This window comes from Corvus brachyrhynchos, unplaced genomic scaffold, assembly GCF_000691975.1.
Source record: "Corvus brachyrhynchos isolate BGI_N302 unplaced genomic scaffold, ASM69197v1 scaffold28, whole genome shotgun sequence".
Taxonomy (NCBI): domain Eukaryota; kingdom Metazoa; phylum Chordata; class Aves; order Passeriformes; family Corvidae; genus Corvus; species Corvus brachyrhynchos.
The window spans coordinates 5,486,764-5,512,658 of NW_008246058.1; the positions used below are offsets into that span (position 1 = coordinate 5,486,764).

At 41.2% G+C, this 25,895-nt stretch overlaps 1 protein-coding gene and 2 long non-coding RNA genes across 5 annotated transcripts in view; 2 read left to right on the plus strand and 1 right to left on the minus strand.

Annotated features, from left to right (window-relative positions):
• LOC108449590 lies at positions 1-24,377 on the plus strand. 2 transcript variants are annotated; one of them, XR_001865811.1, is made up of 3 exons: positions 1-55; positions 595-754; positions 24,284-24,377. It is a non-coding gene; the product is annotated as an uncharacterized LOC108449590 (long non-coding RNA). The 2 variants fall into 2 exon arrangements; XR_001865812.1 differs by lacking the exons at positions 1-55; positions 595-754 and adding exons at positions 17,964-18,267; positions 20,421-20,492.
• COLEC10 (collectin subfamily member 10) overlaps positions 14,712-25,895 on the minus strand; it is an 18,003-nt gene continuing 6,819 nt past the window's right edge. Inside the window, exons 3-7 of the mRNA XM_008642626.2 lie at positions 21,476-21,547; positions 20,008-20,079; positions 17,904-17,957; positions 16,871-16,966; positions 14,712-16,248 (exon numbers count right to left, since the gene is read on the minus strand). Of these exons, the coding sequence (XP_008640848.1) occupies positions 15,857-16,248; positions 16,871-16,966; positions 17,904-17,957; positions 20,008-20,079; positions 21,476-21,547 (686 nt within the window). The 3' untranslated portion in view covers positions 14,712-15,856. The remainder of the gene's footprint in view (positions 16,249-16,870; positions 16,967-17,903; positions 17,958-20,007; positions 20,080-21,475; positions 21,548-25,895) is intronic.
• Positions 25,050-25,895, plus strand: part of LOC108449589 — a 16,795-nt gene continuing 15,949 nt past the window's right edge. For both annotated transcript variants that reach the window (XR_001865810.1, XR_001865809.1), the window contains exon 1: positions 25,050-25,142. This is a non-coding gene — a long non-coding RNA (uncharacterized LOC108449589). The remainder of the gene's footprint in view (positions 25,143-25,895) is intronic.

The following is a 25,895-nucleotide window of genomic DNA, read 5'->3' on the forward strand; positions in this document are numbered from 1 at the left end:
ATTCATGAGTCCTGAATCAGGCCAGCCAGACTCGGGGCGTGATTTCCTAATGCCGGTTTGCAAAAGCTTGTTATTTCTGGTTACAGATATTTGGGGCTTCGAAATTGCGTGGTTGCACTTTTTGTTTTTTTAAAGGAGTCGACGAGGTTGTCCATTCAAAATATTGAAAACATTTCATTTGTGTCTTCTTTTTGTTCAGTCTAGCTCAAGTTTCAACCGTGCACAACTGCTTAAGAGTAATAGAAAATGTTTGTAAAAGTTCAGTGTAGAAAAAGGTACATGTTCACCAGACCACTTATAATCAATTTTTTTTTCTTATGCTTCTTTGTATAAGCATCATCTCCAGATGAAGGATATTTCTTATTTCTCTCTTATTTCTCCCATTGTGACTTAGGACAGGATATCCTGTCTCTGGGAAGACCAAGACCGAGTTTCACTCAGTGTTATCCCATGCAGTGTTTCTGGGTGTTTGTCCTCCACACATACAGCTGCGACTTTAGAGATTACATTTTAAGAATGTTTCATGCAAGTGTGTGTAGCTGCTCTGGAAGTTGAAGTAGCTTGGGCATTAAGACTATATTCCTTTATTTTTAGATGCATGATGTTTCTCAGATATGCTTTCGTGATTACAAGAAATGCCACAGCCTGAGACGCCTGTCTTCCCCACCCCAATCCAAGCCCTAGGTGGAGAGCAGCTGGCTCCATAAAACAGGACTCATCTGTGTTTCTGCCGTACTATTCTGTACATAAATAGGTTTGTGATGCTTTAAAAATGCAGTAATAACTGCTTGGCTTTGAAATCATGTCTTCTAAAGGAGGAAGAAGCAAGAGTTTGCATTCTTTGTTGTGCTCTGTCTTCATCCCTATGCCTCTTGTATCTGGATGCTTCTTGTACTCTTAAGGAGGTGATGTGGAGGAGATGAATCTCCTCTTAAGGAGGAGATGAATCCCCATTAGGCTGAAGAAGGCATTAAGTCCAGCCTCTCCTCTTTTCTGAGTGCTTTACCCCATCGGTTATCCAATGAGATAATACTTTTTTCCTCTAGACCTATTTTAAAAGTAAACCTTGTGTCCCATTCTTTTATCGTCAGGCAAAGACTCCAGTCTTTGTAGGCAGAAGTGCATGTCTACAGGACCCAGTTTGGGTGTGTTTTAGAAATGAATGGGGTTCAGACTTACGCCTAAGTGATTAGGTGTAGGGGGTTTATTCTTGGGGTTGCATTTTGGAGACCATATGTCCAATTCATTTCAGTCTGACCCTAAATCTATTGAGACTGCCCTGCAGAGGGAGAAGTCTGAGTGGACTGGGTACAAAACAGGGTTGATTAGTTTATGATTCAGAACAAGAAATGTGATTGCCCTTATCTTACACGAAGTATAAATAATACTTGGTCATAAACATTTCCAGTGTTATTATCCAGCTGCACAGTTAATCTGTATGAACTCCAGCAGTACTGGATTTTACTAATGATTGCATACCATGTGCAGACACTTTTTCTTGCTTGTACATACCATTTCTTTTTACTTGCACATTCCTTTATAACACTTAATTTCTTGAATTTTAGTAGGTTTTCACAAAAAGTCTAAATTTCACTTTCACAAATAGGTATAGATATAGTGAGTAGATTTTGGCAGTGCTTTTTCCTAAATCCTAATCATGTGCATGGAAGTGGCTGTTTAAATTATTTTTGCTGTGTTCAGGCAAGATGCACTACAGTTCCATGTGGAATTGCTTTTATACTGGTTCATGTACTGTTTGAATCTTTAAAGAACTGGATTCTTTAAGAGATTAGTGTCAGGATTGCATTTTTATGTTTCCACGCAAAAGCACATGTTTGTCTTAGACTGCTTTTTAATAGCATTTTTATGTAACTAATTGCATCTTGGCATGTTACAAGGTAAACTAATGATGCAGCTCCAAGTCCACCAGAGTCAACAAGTAGACAGAGGTATATTGATTCACTGTGTGTAGGAAGGTCTGTCTATACAACCACAAGGACTGAAAACTGCTCTTAAATGGCTATAAAAAGCTCTTTCCCCTTTGTGTTCTAATGCTTATGGCAGCCTAATGTAAAGGTGGCATTGTCACAGAACTACTAAACCACTTGGTGTCAATTTTAGATTATGAAAAATAATTGATGATTTAATTCCATATATATAGAAATTAAAATATCTTTTTTGGAATGCTGTAATTCTTCTCCCCCAGGTGACCAACCATTAAAAAAATGCAGTAAGTTATAAAAATCTATAGTCAGCTATAATAAAAGATAAATTAGTATTTTGAAAAAACATAGACATACATCCTATGGGGTATGAAAATTACTTACACAGCAGTCCTATGCAGCAAGATTCAGACTACCTTTTGTGATGTATGGCATGATACTTCTGGAAGAGCTGAATATTAGTAAGGATACCAGAATAATAGGTGAAAGTAATGTCAATATAGGAATTCATGGTCCTTAACACCTTATCTGAGTATGTTATCAGGAGCACTTCAGGAAGATGATAATCTCATGATGATGATGTAATCTCATGTCCTGTGTTACAGTGTGCACAAGAGCAGTCTGCCAAAATGGCCAAAGAAGTGGAAAATACAAAACAAATAAATGACAGTAACCCTATTCTCCTGTGGCTCTGTTTACGCACAGATTTCCCCAAGCCAGAGTGGAGCTAAGCAAGGTTTTCCTGACAGTATTAGGACTGCTTCTTTCTTCCAGTTACCTTCTTGTTCTGGAGGAAGTTGCCCTCAAAAGTCATCTGTATTTCTTTTAGATTTGCAAAGCTGCTCTTTCTTAAGAAGGAACACAGAGTCTCCTAATCCTATAGTTCATTACATATCAAAAATGGAAAGCCCGGAGCTGATCATGTAAGACTGGCTTTTTGTTTATGGATGAATTAATTTAACATGCTCCTGGAAATTGCATACAGGATTCTGATCTCATACTGGTACAAACTCTGGAGTCGTTCCCCTTCAGCCAGTGAAATTAAATAGGCATAAAACTGGTTTGCATAAGAGGAGTGATAAGGAAAGCCTTTAGCGTCATTTGTGTAGTGTATTTACTCAGTGGTAACAGAACTTCAGGGTTGTGGTTGGACCTATGCATATTATGAATTAGTGTTCAAATACCACTACATTGTTGAGATTTCTTGGGAGGCAGTGCAACAGTTTTAATTTTAACAGGTGGGGCCAGGCTTGTGAATGCATGCTGCCCCTTTTTGCATCATTACACTAAGGGAAAAACAACTGTTGAAATCTCTCATTTCATCCAGTTAAACTGAGCTTGGGATGTGTGCTGAGGAGAGGAGGTGAAGATAAATGTGCCACCTGTTTGGTCCACCAGTCCCAGGGATGGCTGGTTACCAAACCAGTCCCTGGAGTAACCTAAAGCAGTCTCAGAGCTGCTCTCAGCAGTGATTTCTGGCTGGCTCATAAGGCTGTAGTGGTACTCTGGATATCGCTTCTTCCTGCAGAAGTGTCTTCTGTGCCCAGAGCTGTACTTTGGCTACTTTAGCTCTCAGGGAGCTTTACTTTAAAGCAGGGAATCCTTAGCTGACTGGTTAGGGGTGTTTGAGGGTCTCTTCACACAGGTACCACACAGCTGGGAGGCTGGCACGGAGCCAGGTACCCTCCTTGGTGGTAAGCTGTGTTCCCAAGGTCAGACTGAGGTTCCTGACCTGTTCTCCTAACATTGTTTCATGTTCCTACGGTTCCCAGCACTTCATTTGTTTGACTTGGTGGCACTGCTGTTCTCTAGCAGTATAGTGTAATGTGCCAAGGGCCAGTTTTCCTTTAATTTACTTTGAGAAATTTCTTTTACATCTGTGAGGGTGCAGCAAAGGTAAAAATGCAGAATCTCATCATAGTATAGAGGAGGATTCTGACCTGAGATGGTGCAGGAGGCAAGGTAGGTAGAGAGGGACATGGCAGAGCAGAGCAAAATTACCTAGAGGGAAAATGTCTCAAGAAGTCAATGTTCTGCTCTTGGCAGAGGTGAGCCAGCAGGAAAAATGGTTTGCATGGACTGTCCTCAGAATAGAATGTGAAAGTCTCAGAGGTACAAACTGGGAGAGTATCATTGCTGTAGCTGAGGGATGAGTAAATAGCACTGGTTGTTTATGACAGAATTGCCCAGGGAAACAAATAGACAGACTGCACAGCAGCAATACTTTTTTTTTCCCTGTCCCACTCCAGCTTCATGGTATAAAAGAGGACCAGTTCAGCCAGTTGCAGAGGAACTCAGGGAGGATGTGCTAAGTGCTGCCATTGCAGCACTGTGGCATTGATACTGCTGGTAGCATGGGCCTCTTCTCACTCTGTCATCACTCAAGACTTGAGGCAGTAATCTTTACTCATAACATGGTGGCCTCTGATCTTATCTCTCGTTGGGCAGCAGTAGGTACCTGTTATTTTCATGAACTGTCAATGTTTTCAGGAAGTCACCTTTTTCCTCAGTTGGAGTTTGTTTGCCTTTTGGAGACTGTTTTATTGAGCAAAATCCTGGCTAAAAATCCAGTAGAAAGCAAAGGATAATTAAGGAAAAGACAATGGTGTCTTTATTTTGTGATGAATGAATTCAGGAAGGAGAAGCATGGAGACATGAAAATATGATTGTATAAAAAAGCAGTGTAGTGGTTTGAAATAGCAGAAAAATGCTGCTGCAAAAGGAGTGAGTCTATAGATTTCAAAGCACTCTGAGTTTATTTGTTTGTAATAAAAAGGATTTATCAGTGTTACAATGCATACACATAATTAGGACTTATCTGATGACTGTTAGTAGGATGGTAAAGAGCTCTTTGTATGTAAGTATGGGCATCGTTAAGGGAATCATAAGTAACTTCTATATTTTTAGTTTCAGTTTGATTAAAACAGCAGGGTCTTATTCTACTGACATCTGTTGTTATTTACAGTAACTGCTGGAGTTATAAGGCTGAGAGGGAGCTCTTCAGCTACTGAATCACTGAATTTGGTAATCCTTTTACTGAATCCTTTTAATGCATCATTTCAAAACTGTGTCCAAGACTCCAGCCTCCAACCATCCAGTGCCTCTGGTGTTCACAAAATTAAGTAATTTCAGTACTACCAGAACAGTTTAAAAATAAACACAAAACTTATGAGTCAGATACACCGCCATGTTTTATCTTCTCTATGGACTGTACATTACATGGACATTTTTTCTCTTTTAAATGATAGATGGAAAGCCATTATTGGGATTTTTCTTTTAGATAAGAAATGTTGATGCAGCTTCTAGAAACCTTCAGGTGGTCTGAGCCATGCTTCTGCACCTTTAGACAATCTATTGCTGTTCCCATATTAATTAAAGGGAAAAATGAAATGATCACAGTTACTTGTTTGTACTAAAAGAATACGGCTTTCATTATAAAATTCAAATTGTTCATAAAGAGCTGTTTTAATGTTCTTATGTATAGGTGATTTTGGGGGTATTGGTACTTGGAGTGTAATTTTCTTGAATGAAGTTTACAGCATTTTACATCCTGGAGAACTCCAAGGGTCTCAACTGAGATGGATGATTCATGATATATCAGCATTTGTCTCTTTTTTTTTTTTTTTTTTTTTTTACTTAGAATAAGCACAAATACATGTTCTCTAACCTTGAACTTTAGATTATGAGTTTGCCTGTCCTCTGCAATGATAAACTCCCATAGGACAGTCAGGTATTTTCAGGAAGTGGATGCCCCTTACAGAACATGAACCTTCCTTCTAGTGCTTGATTTTCTCATGTCAAATATCAGATTGAGAAAGTCTGCCTGCTCAGATCCTCTGAAAACCAATGCTGATACTGATGGCAAGTTCCAAACAGTAACTCTCTGAGTCATCAAGTGCTGAAGCTACATCAGAAATTAACATAAGACATGAGAACAATATCTTTATTTCAGGAAATTACTGTAAATTTATTTCTGCAGGCTTATCCCAACTACTTAGTTCCTACTGAACCTTGCCTCAGATTCTTTCACAACGTTTTGGTAAGTTTAAGCATTTGATCAAGTACATTTTGATTCACAGGAAAACAAACAGGTTTGGGGTTTTTTTTTTCTTTTCTTTCTTTCATAAATCCTAAACCAGTTAAACTGCATTCCTGTTGGCCTGACGTCCTTCGTGAAGAAATAAGTGTTACACACAGTATGTATGCAATTTCTGGATAGAAAACAATCTGTGGTTCTGCTGGCAGGTTTAGCTTACGAATCACCAAGGAAGGTGAGGTGGTTTGTGCTATCCTCATGTTGAGACTAACTCTGCTAGGACATTGTTCTGACTATGAAAAATAAGTTAAAGACCAACTATCCCCCTTTCCCTCCATGATTTTTAATGTGGCAACCACAGAATTTACTCACACAGATAATGAATATTTTACTTCATTCACCGTTGCTGATGATTTCTTGTATTCATTAGTGTCTGGCTTTGCACTTTGTTCCCTGATGTCTTTCAGGATGCACGTTTGTGCACATGCTTCTCTTATGTAGGGAATGTTTTCATCCACTACAGTAAATAACTCCTGACAGTGGACTTGCACATTGTTCTCAAAAGTGCTGGATGAGGGAAGAGAAAGGGATGGTGAACTGGCTACCAGGAAAGTTTTGTAATTTATTTACAAGGCAGTAATTGAAAAAATAAAATCAAACAAACTTTAAACAGCAGACTACCTCCACCTTTAAACAAAATTATTTTTCTACCCTGGAATTTGATTTGGAATGGGACCTTATGTTCACGTATCCTTCAGAATGTTTACAGTCTGTAGCAGTGCATTTCAAATACTTGAATGGCCTTGCTTTTTTCTGCCTACCAGTAGTTTTGTGGAGCTATTTAAGTAGCTTAAATTTTAATCCACAGGTATTTGGAAGAAGGATGAATCAGTGGTCAAAAAACAGCTCATTAATTTTACATAATAGCAAAAGAATAAATAGGTCAGTATTCTGTGTATTACTTTACTAATAGGATAATATAATTGCTGTGTAGTTAATGTTTATGGGGTACTTTGAAGATGTAATTTGTTGTACGTAATTTGTTGTATAGGACTAATGTGTTCATGCATTTCTACATCTAGCTATACTCAAAAATAAATACTTAACCTCACATGAAGTCCTTTTGGGTTTCTGGTGCACAGTGAAAGAAACCAGGCTGGGATTCAGCTGATCAAGTGCCCGTGTGTATCTCCAGTTATCTGGCTAGACTGTTCACTACAAACAGCAAAGAGAAAGCCTCATTTGATGAACAATTTGTTTTGTACTAAAGTAGGTATCTGGATATAGATCATAGGAATCACTTGTGTCTGCTTTGTCCTTGGTTTTGCAGAAAATATATTTCTGCTTCTTTAGATCCTGAGAAAGTTCTCTCCTGCAAACACGGACTTGCAGAAAGCTCTGGTATTCCTGATCTATTGAATTGGAATTTCTTGTTGGACCTACTGATAACATTTTAGATTTTCTCTGACAAATTCAAAGGCTTTTCAAGACCTAGAATTTAGCTCGCAGTGGGAAATAAATTCATCACCTCACATGGTAAGCATCTGCCAACTCTGTATTCACATTTTTCTGCACTGTTTTACTTAATCTTCTACTGACTGACTGGTCATCATTGTTACTCCTTCCACCCTCCCTACTGTAGAGTGTTCCATGCACTCAGGGAATGTTGTGGGAAACTGACATAAAGACTTGTGTTGTATGAAGTTGGGAAAATTAGCATCTCTTGGTAGACAATTTACTGCTGAGAGGTTAACAAGATAGCAAAACTTGCGGAATCTAGTAAGAGAAAAAAAAAGAACAGGGGATTCATCACTGAAATCTGCTTTCAAAAATATATTACTTATACTTTTTAGGACTCTTTAGGATTGAACTATGTCCACATCAATAAAACCAAAGTAATGACTGACATCTGGCTACTTTTAAAAAGTTACATTTGTTTTGTAAAACACATAACTAAAGACAAATGGGACAAAAAAGAAGATATATAATGAAATTGCATCATTTGAAGTCGTGGCTCTGCAGATGCATCTATGATGTACTACCTCACACCAATGAGAAACTGCAGTTCCTTGACTCCCCCAGCATCTGCAGGTCTGCACTTGACCTCCATGGGGTTTAAGCACAGATACAGCACTGAGGATGCTGAGGTACAGCACTAAGGGCCTTGGGGATTCTGAACTCAAAATGCACATGTTCACACACACATCCCAGATATAGACAGCTCTGTGTGGTCAGCTTCTGTGCTTCAGTAGGCTGCTGCTGCTCTCTGCAAAACTGAGTGATATGAGTTCCTGGTCCCACCCACCTAAAAATCAATTGAAACTTTTCCCTATGTTGAAAGATCTGCATGGAGCAACCTTTCCAGGCCAGGAGTGGGTGTGGCCTGGAGCTTTAGTTGGGTGCACTGCACACAGCAGGTAGGCAGAAATTCTGTAACGATTTGCTGTTCTCCCTTGCCACACAAGCATAAAAGAAACGCAGATTAAGCTACTGCTTTGATCTTGCTCATTCTTTTTTCCCTGTGTTGAGTAGTTTACGTATGACTTTAACAAAAAAGAGGGAGGAAGAAAAGAAATAGCAAGTCATGGCTTCTGTACCATGCAAACCTATTAAATCAAGACAATCTAGAGCAATGCTTTCCAAATAACCATGTTAATCCCTCTCTCTGTGACACATTTACTATTTTTGTCATCACACATGGTGTCAAAGTGTATTTCAATAACCATTTCAGCCAGCTGAACTACAATTGCAATGTACTATTTAAGAGTGTATGTAAAGCTACATAGACATGCCTATATATTCTTGTGGCTGTGGTCAAGAATGCGGCAATTGCTCTAGGTGCTAAATTGTTTTTTTAAAAAGTTATTAAAATCAGTGATAGAAGTAGAAAGAAAAAAATGGATCAGATGAATGCCCATGTGAGATTGTTTGAAATGCTTGAGGAAAATATATTCCTAATGGCATATGTTGATTCTGTGATCATTTTTATTAGTTTCTAAAACATTATATTTACCATAGATATCTATGCCTTATATGTATTGTGAGCCTGGGGAATACAGGAGGATAATGCTTGATAATGTCACTGACTGACATTCTTCCGAATATAGAAGATCATAAATTCCTGGTTGTCCAAGAGCAGGAAGCATGCTGAAGTATTCTCGTTATCGTAGGCAGCATTCTTGTTTTCACTGTACATCTACAAGTAGATTTGTCAGGAGGTTGGTGTGGCTGGACAGGGAGCTTTGTGGAGCTCCAATTTGAAAAGGTAGTATAGAGGAGATGGAAGCAGGGACAGGCTAAAAAAGAATAATTTAGAAGCATTAACTTAATGCTTTGTAGGAGTAGCCTTGGGAGATCCAAAGCCTAAATGTACTTGAAACTTGCATGGGAAGCACAAGAAGAAGAGCTTCCAATGCTTTGTTAGTATAAAAAGGCTGAGCAAGGAATATATGAACTATTGCTGAATGGAGGAGGTGATGTAGTGACAGCAGACACTGATAAAATGGAAGCATTCTAAGGTTTATTTGCCATCTCTACCACCAAACTCTCCCATGCATCTGTGCTTAGGGAAAGGGTTCAAAGAGAACTACCAGCAGTAGATGTGTGTTTAGATGGGGATTACATGAGAAAGTTTCACCAGAAAACACCATGGGAGCAGGCAGATCACATCCAAGGTGCCAAAAAGAAAGATTAGATGTCTCTGCAGGGCCACTCCATCACATCAGAAGGGTTATGGAGACCATGTAACTAGACCATGTTCCTAGTAACTGGAAATAGGTAAATGTTGCACTGTTTCTTCAGAAAGCCCAAAGACAATCTGGGGAACTATAAACTGATCAGCATTGCTTTGCTCCCTGGGGAAAAAGGAGTGGGTCCTCTTGGAACGCATTTCTGGGCATATGAAGGAGAAGAAGGTGATCAGAAACAATCAGGATGGATCTACCAAATGTAAATCTTGTCTGACTGCCTGATTGTATTTATGATTCTATGACTGGATTTGTGGATGAGGGGAGGGAAGTGGGTATCATTTACCTCAAATTAGGCAAGGCTTTTGATACTGTCTCCAACAACATTCTTGTATCCCAGCTGGGATGGATATTATGGTCTGTATGGCTAAAAATTCATTGATTTGGCTCAGAGGAGAATGGTTAAATGAGTTGTTCTCTACCCAGACAACATTCTCCTGTTTACCTAGTAGAGTGCCACAGGGATTTGGAGACTGGAACAGTCCTGTTTAACATCTTTACCGGGTACTTCAAGAAGGTGATAAAATCCACTTTCCTCAGGTTTGCAGATGACACCAAATTGTAGGGAACAGTGAATATGCTGTGGGCAGTGCTACCATACAGAAGAACCTAGGCAGGCTGGGGGAATGGGCCAAGAGGAACCTTATGAAATTCAGCTAGGAAAAATGCAAAGCTCCTGTCACTTGGGAATGCTGAGCCCTTGCATCACTGGCTCTGCCGCAAGGTCTCTGGAGAGTCCTGGCAGACAGCACATGGCCTGTGCACCAGGAGTGTGCCCTGGCAGCAGAGAAGGTAATGGCATCCTGGCTGTGCTGGACAGAGCACAGCCAGGAGCTTGTGGGAAGAGATTATCCTCCTGCTCAGCACCTGTTAGACCACATCTAGGCACTGTGTCCTTTTGAGCCCCTCCAGGAAAGGCAATGAAAAATTGGAGCCAAGTTTAGCTGAGACCCCCTAGAATGGTTGGAGTCAGAGCCACGTGAGGAGGAGCTAAAGGAACTGGATTTATTCAGACTGGTGAAGAGGTGGCTTCAGGTGAACATGATAGCAGCTTGCCAGGACCTATGAGGGTGTCTTCAAGAAGACAAAGCCAGGCTCTTCACAGCGGTAGGTTAAGTGGTGGGAGGACAAGAAACAGCAGGCATAAATTGAAACAAGAAACATTCAGCCTGGGAATAATGGAAAGAAAAACGTGTAAAAGTTATGCTGGGATTGGGTAAAATGGTTTAGGTGTCACGCATTAACAGACCATAAATCGTGAATAGTCAGACACCATTTCCTGTGTTCCTGGCTCCATCCACTTAATGTATAAACCTAAGATACTTTACCCACCACAGTCAATTTCCATTGGCTAGCAGTGAAACCTTTGATGTAGCCCAAATTCTTAATTATAGCAAGCATATTTTTTCTGCAAAACATGGCTATAATATTTCAGTTAGTTAAGGCTCAAGCCTGTGTCCACAAGGCATGGGGCAGATACCTACCTGCCAGGTTTCCTCTGTGGTATAGGCTTTTTTATTTGGCCTGGCCTACGAGTTGAGCTTCTTGGCACAATTTATTAACTGGGACTAGTGCTGCAGGAATGAGCTGCACAAGCACCTGCTCACACTTACACCTGGTTGGCTTGAACATTGGACATCTGCTGTGCTCCTCTGCTGTCCCTCTTCTCTAGTTAGCAAAGGAACTGCCATCCCAAGTCTGCTTGTTTCAGCTGGCATAGCTCTGCCCAATGTTCCAATAGTGCGTAAAAGGGTTGGTTTTGTTTATTTTTTTCTATATAAGAAAGGATGAAGCTGGTGTGGTAGGAGAGGATGAAGATGGAAGAACTGGGCAGTCCCAGCCTTTCCATTGTAGAAATCCAGCACAAGTTCCTCACTCACTTCCTCACTCAGCCATACAGCGAGAAGCTGTGATAGTCATTCCTTCCTGTACACAGAGCATGGTCCAGTATTACTCATAACTCATAGTCACCAAAAAAAACCCTAAAGTTTCAATTTAGACATGTATTTCCTGATTTTGAATGTGTTGGAGAGCAGCTGGTCTAATCTAAGGCAGAGCTTTTTCCTGCAGCAAAGTATTGCTCCACTTTCACCTTCTCCCAGCTCTGAGTTTCCTCCTAAAGAACAGGAAAATGGCTTGTCCATGATGGTTGTAGCATTAAGGACACCTCTAAATTTTGTCAGCCAATGGTCTCAGTATGGCCAGAGGGTTTCAGAATATGGGCATTCAGTCCGGTAAGCATGTTTTGGTGGCTTTTTGGGTCAGAAGTAAAGATGAAGTGTGGAGAAGTGATTGTGCCTACCCACAGGGATATTACTATGCCACTTCTTCATGACTGGTAGGAGCTGACCTGCTGTGAATGAGGCCAGCAGCCTTGGGCTTGAACTTCTAAAAGGCATTATTTTTCCTCAATGTAGTAGGTTGAAGCTTATTTGATGGATGAGGCCGCACGTACGCTACACTGACTGGCTCAGCTTGTGCCTACCCTCCGCTCTTGCTAACTTATTTTTGAAACTTATTTTTTAATTTGTCATTAATTCTTTATCATTACCCATTAACGCTTCTAAAACAAAAGTGTTTAGCTTAATGAGTTTATTACAATAGATCCTAAAAAGTGTAATTCTGCCTAATTTTGAGGAATATCAGTTCCCAGAGAGGGAACAATTCAGGTTGAGTTATGTCATGCAAAGTGAACCTGTTTGCCCAAATATTCTCATAGCATAGAAGGGGAGCAGTGAAAAGAAATGTGGTCCCACCCCTTTATTCACAGGTCTGAATAGTTTCCTGGAGGGTGTGTAGCAACACAGTTTACTGCTGGTAGCAGCAGGAGGTTTTCTGGAGGAAAAAGTGTCAGAGAAACCAGATTACAAGAGTGGTTCTGAGTCACAGTCTCCTGGGATGCTCCTGTGTTGGTCAATGCTCAGAGGTGAACTTGGAGTCAAACTAACAACCAGGTAAACGGTTTGGAGAATTTTCCTGTTTAGGGTGAGGTTGAGGATGTGTCAGTGTTTGGTTGCCTTTGCAGTGCTGTACTCAGCAGTAGAAGGGAGACTTGGAGCTGACCCTCTGCATTGTGAGCTGATGACACGTCCAGCTATTTGTAAATCCAGAGGAAGACTTTGTGTACCTGGTGCTGAGGGAGTGTTGCTGTCTGGTGCCAGTGTCTAGCATTCTCCTTAGCTTCCAGATATCATTCCTTAATTTTTATTATCAAGTGGGAAAGAAAACCTACAGACTTACATTGCAATGGCCCTGGAGTTTCTCTTGACATCTCCTGCTGTGAGGAAACCATGACTAAGAACTTGCTGTGTCTGAAGAAAAAAGCTCTGTCAGTATTCTTAGAGATATGAAAATGTTATTCTTTGTGGGCATTTTGACATGGAGATCTGAGTAGCCAGGCAGTGACAGCAGAGCCTTCATATTAAATACTCATCATTTTTAGTGAGTCCCTCTGAACTGCATGACTAAGTTGTTCAACCACACCTGAATCTGGGTTCTTGGAGGATAAAACCTGTTCTGTAGCTTCTTCCTGTGTTACAAAGGCACAGGTGATTTTAGCATTAGACATTGAACATTACTGGCTTCTGAGTTAGGGAGTTAATATGTTCTTAGAATCACTTGTTAAACTAGCAATGCACATGGTATAGCTGATATTACACGTGCCTGTTTACAGGAATATAGGAATGGTGTTGCTTCCTTTACACTGTTCTCTTTGTGCTAGACTTCTGTATGTTTATCACAGATTTTGGGGACTTCAGACACTAGAACTGCTCCATCTGTTTGCAGGTTGCCTACAAGCTGTGCAGGCTTGCATGCCTCTGTACCATTAATTCCTCACACTTCAGACCACCCTGATGGATAATGGAGTTGAAAACAGAGATAAGCAACACCTCTTCTGCATAGAATCCTAAAATCATAGAATGTTTTGGGTTGGAAGAAACCTTAAAAATCATCTACTTCAAACCCCCATGCTGTGAGCTGGGCCTCTTCCCACTAGACCAGGTTGCTCAGCACTCCATCCAACCTGGCCTTGAACACTTCCAGGGATGGGGCATCCATAGCTTCTCGAGGTAACCTGTTCCAGTGCCTCACCACCCTCAAAATACAGAATTTCTTCCTGATATCTAACCTAGACCTATTCTCTTTCCATTTAAACTCATTCCCCCTTGTCCTGTCACTACATGTCTTTGCAAAAAGTCTCTCTCCATTCTCGTTGTAGACTCCTTTTAGGTGCCAGAAGGCCACAACTAGGTCACCCCAAAGTCTTTTTTTTCCAGGCTGAATAAAACCAAATCTCTCAGCCTTTCCTCACAGGAGAGGTATTCCATCCCTCTGATCATCTTGGTGGCCTCCTCTGAACTCACTCAAATAGGTCATGGCCTTTCTCTTCTGAGGACCCCAGAGCTGGATGCAGCACTGCAGGTGGGGTCTCACCAGAGCAGAGGGGCAGAATCACAGGGTTTTGGATGCAGCCTGGGACACATTTGGCTTTCTGGCCTGTGAGTGCACACTGCCAGCTCATGTCCAGCCTCCCATCCACCAGCACCCCCAAGTCCTTTGTGGAGATACTTACAGCTTTTTACCGGCTAGGCTCGTAGTTCAATGCCTTAGAAAGCCTCGGGCAGCCTAGAGAGGTAGCATGGGCAATCCAGCATTTCAGTAGCTCTAAAAGCAGCAAATAGTAGCTGCAAAGCTGATACCACCAGTGGAAGCAAAGAAGGAGAAATATAGCTCTCAGCTTGCCTGATTCCTGCAATTAGAAGCTTAGAAACAGAAACACACAGACACTCGCAGAAGGATTGCAAAGCCAAAGAGGGTGGGCCCCCTCTTGGGCCCTTCTTTGATTCGGAGGAGGTGAAAGGGGAGGACTGGGGGCGGACCCGGGGTGAGCGGCCAATCAGACACTGCTAAAGAGTCTGAGTTACATTTGGCTTTGCCCGTGCTTGGAACAAAGGAGTTCGGAACCCATGGCAGAGGCAAGTCCTGGCTTGTCTTGGGGAGGGGGAAGGGAAGCTCCGAACAGGCAGCAAGAGTCCTTCTCAACAGGGCTGCTCTTGATCTGTTCATCCCTCACCTGGACTGATACCGGGGGTTGCCCCAACTCTAGTGCAGCACCTTGCACTTGGTCTTGTTAAACCTCACGTGGTTCCCATGGGCCACTTCTTGAGCCTGGTCCCTCTGGATGGCATCCCGTCCCTCAGGTGTGTCAACTGTACCACCCAGTTTGGTGCCATCTGCAAATGTGCTGAGGGTGCACTTGATAGCTTTGTCTATGTCATTAATGAAGATATTAAATAGCTCTGGTCCCAATACAGATCCGTGAGGGATATTTCTGGTCACTGATGTCCATTGGGACTCTGAGCCATTGACCAACACCCTCTGGGTTTGAACATCTAACCAATTCCGTATCCGCCTAACAGTCCACCCATTGAATCCATCTCTCCAATTTAAAGAGAATGTTATTATAGGGGACCATGTCAAAGGCTTTACAGAAAACCAGATAAATGCCTATCAGGCAATATAATTGCACAGTCAAATTAAGGAGAATATAAAAACTTCTAAGTTTGAAGTTGGTCCTACTTTGCATGCAAGATTTAACAAAATGACCTCGAGATCCTTTCCACCTCAAATTATGATTCTAACAAAAGAAGGATTTTTTCAAGAGATCCTGAAAATCTTTTCTCACAGCTCTCAAGTCATTAGGGAAATTACTGGGACTCCCTGTGCAGGTATCAGAGATTAATGAAGGTCATGCTCTTTCCATCTGTGGACTGTGCAAGTCACATCAGTACTTCATATACCAATGATCTTACTATTTCTGGAACTGGTGAAATTATGTTCACCTCTGTGTGCTCTAAATTTACCCCTAAATTACACATAGAAATGCTCACCCTAAAATGCACGTAGAAATGAAATAAAAATTCACAGCTGGCTGGATGCCCCCTGTGGACCTGTGCTGACTTTGTGGTCACTGATGACTAAACAGTAGTTACTCTTGCTGAGCCCAGTGATGTGAGGGCTGGATTGAGCCCTATCTCTGGTTTCCTATCCCTGATTTGCTTTCCTACAGTAAATGAACGAGGATGGGTTATTGTATGTACAGCAGGTGCCAGGCACATTCTCTGGCACTTTTATTTCCTCTTCTTGAGGAATTCACAGACAAAGTAGATGGTGACTTGGCACTCGGAGTCGTTCCACTCTCCTGTGCTGAGCATTTCCACACAGTCCTCGTGACCAGCTGGGTCGTGAGGCTCCCCTTTCTTCCATTTACTGTAGTTCTGCAGTGGGCTGTTGTCTGCATACATGAACTGTCCTTCTCTTTCCATGTCATTCAGCCCAATGAAAGCTCGGAACAGGCCACTGCTGGAGATGTAGTCAGCAATCAAGGCATTGGTTGCCTCATCTTTAGGCATGGCCAGTGATCCTCCTCTGTCCCTGCAGTGGATCAAGGCTTCTCTGAAATTCTTCTCTTCTTTCACAATGTAATAGAATTTCTCATCTGTCTCCCTGATACCTGCTATAACTTTAAAGGAGAAGAAAAATTGCTTAATCGCATGTCAACAGATGCTAAAGGTTATTCTATTCCAACATGACAATGAGATGACTTTTACATTAGAATTAATAGAAGGGAAGGAGGAAAAGTATTCCCACCACTGTATTTATGATGAATGATGAGGACATGATCAGAGATTGATATGACTAGTGAGATTATCAAGTACTTTGCCCACATTAGGACAAGAACTGTTCAGTCCTGATTGGCACGTCTCCGGTGACACTTCAGTTTTATTTCCTGGATATCTAGTACTAATCAAATTCTAGTACTAAGGCATGCTAAATGGTCAAATGGCAATGTCTAACTCTGGATCACTCCCATGGCTTTGTATGTATTTGAATACAGATTGTGAAAGAGTGCCCAGGGATAGAAACACAGGGGTATAGATAGCTTTTCAGACCCTTTCCATGTAGGAGAAAATGAATGTGACTGCTAAGACAAGACCTTTGTAGGTTTTCAGAGTGCCTAAAACAGAGGACCCTCCCTCTAGGTCATCTGTGGACGCTGCCATAGAGCAACAATGGTAGAAGAATAGCAATGATATCTGTGATTGGAGTGAAATAAATCCCGTCAAATACACAGGGATCCTTACCATTCTTCACAAACTTGATGGATGTGTTAAGACGAGCAACATTGATGTTCAGTTGTCCAACAAATCTGCGGTATCTTCCACAGTCACAGACCGTGCCTGATGCAATACAAAGGACAGAGGATTTATCTGCTTAGAAGCATTTGTGTGTGTGTGCATAGAGAGTCACCTGTAGCTCACTTCCAAAGCTTCTGAAGACCTGGGCTCTGCTTATGAGCAGCCAGTCCTTACCCCAATGGCTATACTTCTGTTGAACAAAGTGTTTAATGTTTTGGTTCTGTACACTTTGTACCATCCCCTTGCTAACTGGCTTAAGCAAGTTAATACCAACCCAAATAATCAATAGCTTTTAAGCACTGAAACTCAGTTGGTTTGGTTGGGTTTGGTTTTTTTTTGGAAACTGGAATTTGGCTTGGTAGAGGTTTTGTTTCTTCTTCTGTTCCCAGAAAGAAAGTAAGTTGCTGATGATTTCCCATTAAGAACCAAATGGTCATCTTATATGAAATCTCTTAAAAATAAACACAAGTGTAAGTTCAATGTGGGTAACCATTCAGGGTTACTAGGACTGAGAATGACTTTCTAGTTCATCAGAGTCAAATTCTCCTCCTGTAAGCAAATGCACTGCATTAATTTGACAACAGATTAAGTTCTATTTTAAATCGCTTACTTTTTTCATTCCCATGCTCCAGGAAACTGTTAAAGGGCTTAATTCCTTTGACATTAAGAAACTTTCTTCTAGTATCCAGTATAAATGCATACTGCTGGCCTGTGTGTTAGTTTTTATGATATCAAACATTGCCCCTGAATTTGGGTGACTTCATATTTTGTGTCTGCTGGTGTATTCATAGAAATCAGTCATATCTCTACACTACCCTTCATTTTGTTCGACAGAACATTTTCAGTCTCTTCTTTGCATTTCATATATTCTTGAGTTTTTCCACGGGCCTCAAAATTTCGTGGAATTCAATACAGACCAATCCTGAAATCAAAGATCTAGCAGACTTGGCCATTCTGCACAGAAGGATCCATAGCATACCTGCTTTTCCTTTTTTTCCTGAAACTCCTGGTAAGCCTTTGGTTCCTTTGTCACCTGAATAAAGAAGAAAATAAATTCTCAGATCTCAGACAGTGCACCTGTCAGGGAAGCGTATTCAAAAACCTGTTTAATAATAGATTAACAGTGTGCTTTTGATAGGAAGCCCTGATAGATGTACTGGAAGATGTGCCAAGTTAAACAAACCACGATTAATTCTGGTGCATGGAAATGAGAACCCTTTAATAGCTAACTCACTGATAACACAGGCATCTTGTGTGCTGCTGGTTCCTGGTACCACTTACTTTAAATATAAACTGAAAAAATGATCCTGAGAGGCTGAAAGCACTCAAGAAATCTTGACAAGGTGAGATCTGGGTTCTCTCAGGAGCTGCAGGACAGAGCCCTTCCCCAGGTTCAGTAGCTCCATGGTGGGATGAGGCACCAGATGTGCCGCTGAATTCCTGTGTGCAAGAGATTGTGTGTGGCACCTGCATGGAGGGAGGTCATTAAGGAGCAGCATTTCATTTCAGTTTATGGAAATGAGATTTATTTTCATCCAGCTGCTCTCCCCTTCTTTTGTAAATTATAAAAGTGATAGAAATACTTTTCCAAGTGCTCTGCTACTGTATAACTGGAGGTGACTAGCTCTTTAAAAAATCTCAGCAGTAATTTGGGTCAGGAACAGATGGACTTTATCTGAAATTCATGTCTGTTCTTCTTTTATGAACTGAACCTTCAGAAGCCAAAAATGCTAATACTTGGTCTTCCTTATTGATGGTCATGTTTTGATACACTTTTTACTTTACATGGTTGTGGTTTTTTAAAGAATTTAGATGTTGGCTGTCATTTTAATTGGCAGTGCTTGACACTGCACACTTGCAAGCTGGAATTTCAGGGTTGTTTCATTAAGAACTCGAATGTTTAATCATAGATTTAAACAGTGACTTAGTGACCTTTGCTCCAGCAAATAAAGAAAATGAGAAAAAACTGTAAGGGAACAATAAATTGTGCATTCGGACTAAAAAAGAGCTTGATTTAAAGGTTCAGAACATTGGTTTCCTTTCAGATAAAGAAAAGCAACTTGTGAGATTCTCAAATTTTGTCTCCTTTGGGGATTGAAGACATCTTAGGAAATAACTGAGTTTTCAGTTGTCTAGGTACTTGTGAAAATTAATCCATCAGGTCAAAATCTTTTCTTCTTGTCTGATACTGAGGCCGGCTAGAGGCCATGAAAAGGTTTATTAAGAACATTGGTTTGAGAAGCTCCCCAGAGAGACTGTTCCACCCACTCCCCAGCATACCCAGGCTGCTGTGCTGGTTAGGGACCACAGAGCTCCCCTGGGAATGGTGGTGTCCCTTATCAGCTTTCAAGGCAGGTCTCCTTGTGGCAGAAGTAATATTCCTTCTTAAGTAGCTCTTTAGGAACATCAGAAAAGAATGCCTGAGCTTCTTCTCAAGATCAGTAGAGCACAATTTGATAAATTATTGTCCAGGCAGATTTGGAGTGTACCTTGATTTGCAGGTAGTTGCCATCCCTGCTCATGTGAGTGCCTTCTTAAAACTGAATTCCTTCCTTACCAGGATGGCCTGTGTATTGCTTGTTCACGTGACCCACAGTAGTGCAGGTAACAAGGTGTGACATCCTCAGCAGCAGCAGCAGGACTTTGACTTAGGCCTTCAGTGTCCAAATCAGAGGCACAAATTTGTCTCTTAGAGTGTTCAGAGGATTTGCTTCACAGGAACTGGCTTTCTCCCTTCCTCTTTTACCACAGAATCATAGAATAGTTTGGGGTGGAAGGGACCTTTGAAGGTCATCTAGTCCAACCCCCCTGCAATGAGCAGAAACATCTTCAACTAGGTCCATCAAAGAGGACTGATGTCTTAACTCATAAAACAAATTATTTTAGCCAAATAAGTTGGATATATTGCATGTAGAAAACCAGGATACTTCAGTTAGCTCTCATCACCAATCTTTATGCATAACTTCATTTGGAGAGCATTGGTCATACCATTATCTAATATTACTCCATATCTGGAACTCTCACAAAGCACATATTTACCTTGAGGGAAAAAAACCCAAGAAAATTCCCAGACCAGAGCTTACCCTTTCCACCAATTGGACCAATTTTACCAAGCATTCCCTGGTCACCAACATCACCCACTGGTCCTTTGTTTCCTAAGAGAAGAAAGGAAGAGGAAATGAGTAGGGATGGTTGCTGTAATTTCTTTTCTGAGGCATGGTTTAGGTCTCTACTGCTGCTGTTTTTCCTGAGTGGGGCCAGTCTGCTTGTGTGGCAAAGTCAAGTGAGCACAGCCCTGAGGATATTTGGAGGAGTACAGCACAGATCTCTGCTGCTGTAGGGTACGACTGTAGGACATTGCAAGGAACCTTAATAGAACTGCCTGTTCAAATGCCCAGAAACATCATATTGTCTCACAGAAAATAGAAACTAAAACTGCTAGTGATTTACTTCACAGTCATACCAGGCTGACAGTTTTTATTTTTCTCTGCCCCAGGCAAAATGCTTTCCTTCTTCCTTGAGGTAAAGTCCTTGCAGCTTTGCTGGGAGTCCTTCTGCTAGCAGGACTGTAAGTAGGGAGCTACTAATTTTGCTGTATGTGTTTTCCCAGTCTTCAGAGCACCAAAATAACAGATGTCCTTTTTAACTGATTAATAAATAGTTTAAGTTCTAAAATAGCTGTCTAATGATGACAGGCCAATCTAGGGAATCTCAGTTTGCAAAATGAATTTAACATCAATAACATGCTTTGTAAATGGTTGATTCCCTGAATTCCTTGTATCTTACCTGATGATCATTTTAAGGTAAGAAGCAAAATCGTAAGAATGCATTTAAAAATTGAAAAAGTTTTTTTATTATGACAATAATAACAGAGTGATTTTAAAGTTTCTATGAAAGTAAAAACTTTCCTGATTAGTCTTAAACCACAGTCAAGGAAGAAAGATCTTGGATAAGCATTATCATTAAACTCTTAAGATAAATGAAGCTTTTGAATTAGAGTATGCAAACGAGGCTGACACCGTCACATCTGGTGCCTCCAAATGATCTGCCCAGGTCACACTGTGGATATGGGATATGTTTAACTGAGCCAAGTCCTGAAATATCTGCCACTCCTTGTTCTCATCTTGGATGCTGTTTGATCAGAGGAACTTTTTTTTTCTGTGTATGGCTTTGTTTGCTTTTCTGCAGAATACAGACAGCTGAAACCAAATTTTATTGAGCATCCTGATGTATTGCTAGGCAATAATGCTCAAAATTCAGTTTCAACTAAAGGCTAATTTCAGTAAGAGTAATCTTTCTGATTATATATATGATATGGGTTTTCTGAATCACACGCATGACAGCCATATATATTTGTCTTAAGTATCAGTAGGAATTGAACTGAGCTCTCTAAGTATTGTTGTGTTCACCAATTAATGTTTGACAGGATTGTGAAATCCACTGGTGCAACAGGAATGAAAAGCATTAAACATATGAATCAGTACAGTTGTGTATAATGATATTCATATACCAGTAATAGTCAACAAACTATCATAAAACCATCATAAATACCTTTAGGTCCTTTTGGTCCAACCTTTCCTTGTTTGCCTACTTCTCCTCTGTCTCCCTTTTCACCTTCATCCCCTTCCAAAAAACAGAAAGAAAACATCATGGTACATTTCTCTCAGTGCAGTAAGTACAACCATACACACTCAGAAAGTAAATTTCACAGGGGTTTTTTTTCCTACATTTTTCTTTTTATTTCACATTGAAGGCACAGTAGCCATGGGATAAATTTCCTGAGAAGAGATGAGGAATCTGACCATCATTAGGAAAAGCTAAAAACTTTCCCTTTCAGAGAGGCTGTTACAACATGAGAATTATACAACACCAATTTCTACTACTACACTTTAAGTGTTATTAGCTATAAAGCAGATAAATAAGCCCATCTTTTGGTATTGGGAAACTTGTGCACATGGGCAAACTGCCAAGGGAGGAAACAGGTTCCTAGTTAATTGTTCCCAGTGATTCCATTCCTAGTGACTCTGTGTTCAGGGTATGCAGATGCATTCGGAATGAGAGGAATGTAAATATGTTGAAATAGATCTTGACATAGACCTTGGCACTTGATATGACACAATTCTTGCCTTCATTTTTGACAGATGGCATTTGTGTGTTGATACAAGAAACTTGTTTTGCAATTACTCCAATGTTTTATTTTGAAAAGGTCATACCCAGAGCATCTATAAGAGGCAAAATCATTGCATTTATTGTAGCAGTGCAGAGATTTCTCTAAATGAGATCAAGACCCTATTACACGGGTTTCTGTATAGTTCTGTATAAGCACTTTTACTCTCTCCCTGGGCAGCTTACAGTCTAAAGGTGCAAGGCAGCAATTATTCAGAAAGAAATGTTACTTCCTGCCATAAATAGCATACAATGTGTCTTTGCATTATGCAGGAAATTGGAGGCACAACTAAAGTTGATTTTTCTCATCTTCTTAGTTTGGAGTCAAATCCCAAGAATAATTTTTTTTCCCCTGGCAGAGGTGGGTGGAGGTGGGGAGGAGACAACTTTCCTGCACCAAATGACCATCATTGAACACAGGCAGCCTTCCAGAGCCTCTCTCTCTCGTTGCTCCCTTCCCATGTCGGCAGTGAGCCTTGCCGTGCAGTGGGAAGCAGTGCCACAGTCTCTTGGCTCAGCCAGGATCTCACCTGGTAGTGGCAGCCAGTTGTGTCTGTGCCTGCTGCCCAGAAGGGGAGAAGAGGCTGTGGTTCAGTATATGGACAGCCAAGGGAGGGAAGTCTGTCTGGATGTCAGCCAGAGAGTTGAGGACAGAACAGCAGTATGTGACAAGACCAAGAACCTGTCTCACCAAGGATGGTGCCTCCAGCCCTGGCAGAAGGCGTTCAGGGAACTGGCTGTACTGAGGGTGACTATGACCCAGGCTGTCACTTCCAACCTCTCACAGGAATGGTTAAAGGGCTTATCTGAGCCAAGCACTGCATCCCCTCCCCTCATGAACAGCTGCTAGTGATTCTTCCCTCCACTAATTAGCCTTGTGCTTTTTAAACCTATTTATATTTTTGGCCCTTATAATAAATATCAAGTGGCAAAGAGCTCAATGATTTTTTTAATGTACTTGGGAGCAAGTACCTTCCTTCCCATGGTTGCTTTAAGACTGATCATTACATTGGTCTCAGAGACCCATGAATTATGGTGGCTTCAGTGAGGAATCAGACTGCCATTGGTAAGAAATACAGACCCACTATCTTTTGAATTTATGTCTTTAAGTCCCCACATACATGCTTTGTTGCTCAGGCTGATAAGCTCCAGAAACTTACTGTGTGCTAAAATGAGGAATTCTAAAAGCCATGATAAGTAGAATTATGTGTTGAAATTAAAAGACTCTTCAGATGAAACAAGAGGGAAGTTTAGTTATAGATTTGAACATCTATAGGAAGTGGTAAGGCATTTTGTTTTTTGGAAGGCAATGTGGATAGCAGCGTATCTGGTTTCTGAGAGATCTCTGAGATCATGTCAGAACGGCAGGGCAACAGGCTGGGAAAATCAAATCAGGAGCCTGTCACACTCTTGTCTAAATTTTCATATCCAGGAAAATGGGAAGAACAGTAATTTGTCTATCTGTAAGACAGGGTTATCCTGCTTTTCTCCCCATGTGTCATCTGAGAATAAGTAGGCCATTACAAAACAAGGGTAGAAACAAACAGTATTAGTTAGTGATACAATTTTATTGTTAATTTAAGACTAGGTTAAGCCCAGTGCCTGCTGATATGGTACATCCTGTGTCCTCCTTTAGCTGCTGTGTGCTGTGATCTCAAATTTTGGCATGAAATGTGAACTCTTGGGTTGTGCTCCCCTCTTGTGGTCTCGCTATGATTTGCAACCAGGTAGGAGAGCCTGTGAGAGGTTGGCTGACTGTTTCGGGCAGGGGTTGAGTTAGCTTTATTTTTAGTTTACAATAAATATCCCTCCGTTTCCTCTGGGGCTTCATGTGGACAAGCCATCCACTGCATTAGCCACCTTTTTTTCAATCTTCCAGAAAAAAAATCTGTCCTGCTAGTACTCTGGGCTATAGTTTTGTAGTACTGTGCTTTGTGCTAAATGAATTTTCTGATCCCTGACCTCGTATGTACCTAGGGGTTAACCTCTCCTTTGTGCTGCTTTGCACTTGGGGCAGCCTGAGGTTAAATTTTAACCTAATTAGCAGATTGTCACCTTAAAACTGCAGTTTCGAGGGTGTCACTGGCATTTGAAGCATGGGTGAAGAAGCAGTCGGAGTCATTAACTGAAGTAAGACCATTTCTCAGCCTCATTAGTATTTCGTCAGGTTGATTTGTTTGTTCTGTGTCACAGATATAAAACACCAGATTGCTAAAAGGGACACCTGAAGCAGTAAATTACTAGACTCTTCCAGCTTGGGACTGTGAGGCAGAAGAGCAGAAGCCATAACAAGCAAGTGAATTTTGCAGCCATTAGAAAATTTTAATTGTAATTAAGAGGGAACCACAGACCTTCTATAAACAAGCTCAGGAAAATGCTGAAGGTCTAACCACCAGCAGGATTTTTAGGCAGTTGAAAGGGGCTCTGTCTTTTTTGGAGTTTGACTACATAACACAATGTTGAGAGGTTACCTTTGGTAAGAATTTAATTTGTAAGAATTTACTGACTTTCAAGTGACTTAGATTTCCCTGCTGAATCTTTTGTGGGCAATTTATCTGGTTTGTATTCATGAACTCAGGATGTTTTCAGGTTCATTGATATTGCTCACATATGTTTAGTGGCTCTCCATGTCTTGTAATCAAGGGCTGAGCATGGTTCTTGGAGAACCAGGGTGTAATTCCTGGAAGTTATGGAGCCCACATTTATCTACAGAGACAGCCCTGCATCAGGCTGAGAGCATGCCTGCAGGCTGCCTAAAGGCTAAAACTGGGAGAAGACTCCGAGCTGGGCTTATGCATGAGTACCTCTCAGCACACTTGGAGCTATGCTAAGAGACTCCTGGGAACCACTTTGTCAGGTGTGCTGGCAAGCCATGGCCTCAGGTCAGCTCCAGTTCCTGTCTCCTGAGCAAAAATACTGCAGAAATGTTAATGCTTTCTCATCCTCTCTTTTGCAGGTATATCTACCTCCAGAATCCAGGGCCTGCCCACCCTTTCAAATGATAGAAGCATCACTTACGCTGGGCTACGGCACAGTTGTTCTCCTACATCAGGTACTCTAAATTGAAAAAATCCCACTACCAGCTCAAAAGTCCTTGAAAAGCCCTTAGCCTAATGTCTGATTTTCTGTGAGGGGGGAAGGATGTTTAATCTTGGTGAGAATACCACATGGGTGGTATTGTCAAGCAAGGCAAGCAGCTTTGCACTGCTTGCCTTGGATGCATTTATCATTCCTAGGCATAGCCAATGTCCTACCACAAAGGCTTCGTATGGAATTTGTTACATGTGTGACACAGTTCTGCTGAGCTCCATGTTTCATGTTCTTAGAGCAACCCTCTCCACCTCCAGAAGCTGAGTTTGAAGAGCACAGGTGATTTCTGCCTGTCTGGGGAATTAAACTAAGAGGATAAGGAGATGAGCATAATTCTGAAGCCTTGAGATCCCTCCAGGAGCAACTGAATCCTGCCCTCCTGGAAGAACCTTACAGATAGCCACAGGATTGGCTCTGCAGCCTGGGAGACAGAGTGACTCTGAGCATGGAGAAACTTTGCAGCACTTGTGCATGCACAGTATCTACAGAGAGGGCTTGTCACCAGAGGGAGTTGCAGACTTTAAGAAATAAGCAAACACAGCCCAGTTTGTATTTCCAATGTACGAGCGCGTCACAGTTACGTCAATGGAAAGACTCAAAAATTCCTCTAATTTCACTTTCAGTGTCTTTTAGATCCTTTGCAAATTTCCCATAACAGAGTGCATTCTTGCTTTCATGCTGTATTTGGCTAGTGAGGATGGGATTTCTTGACGTC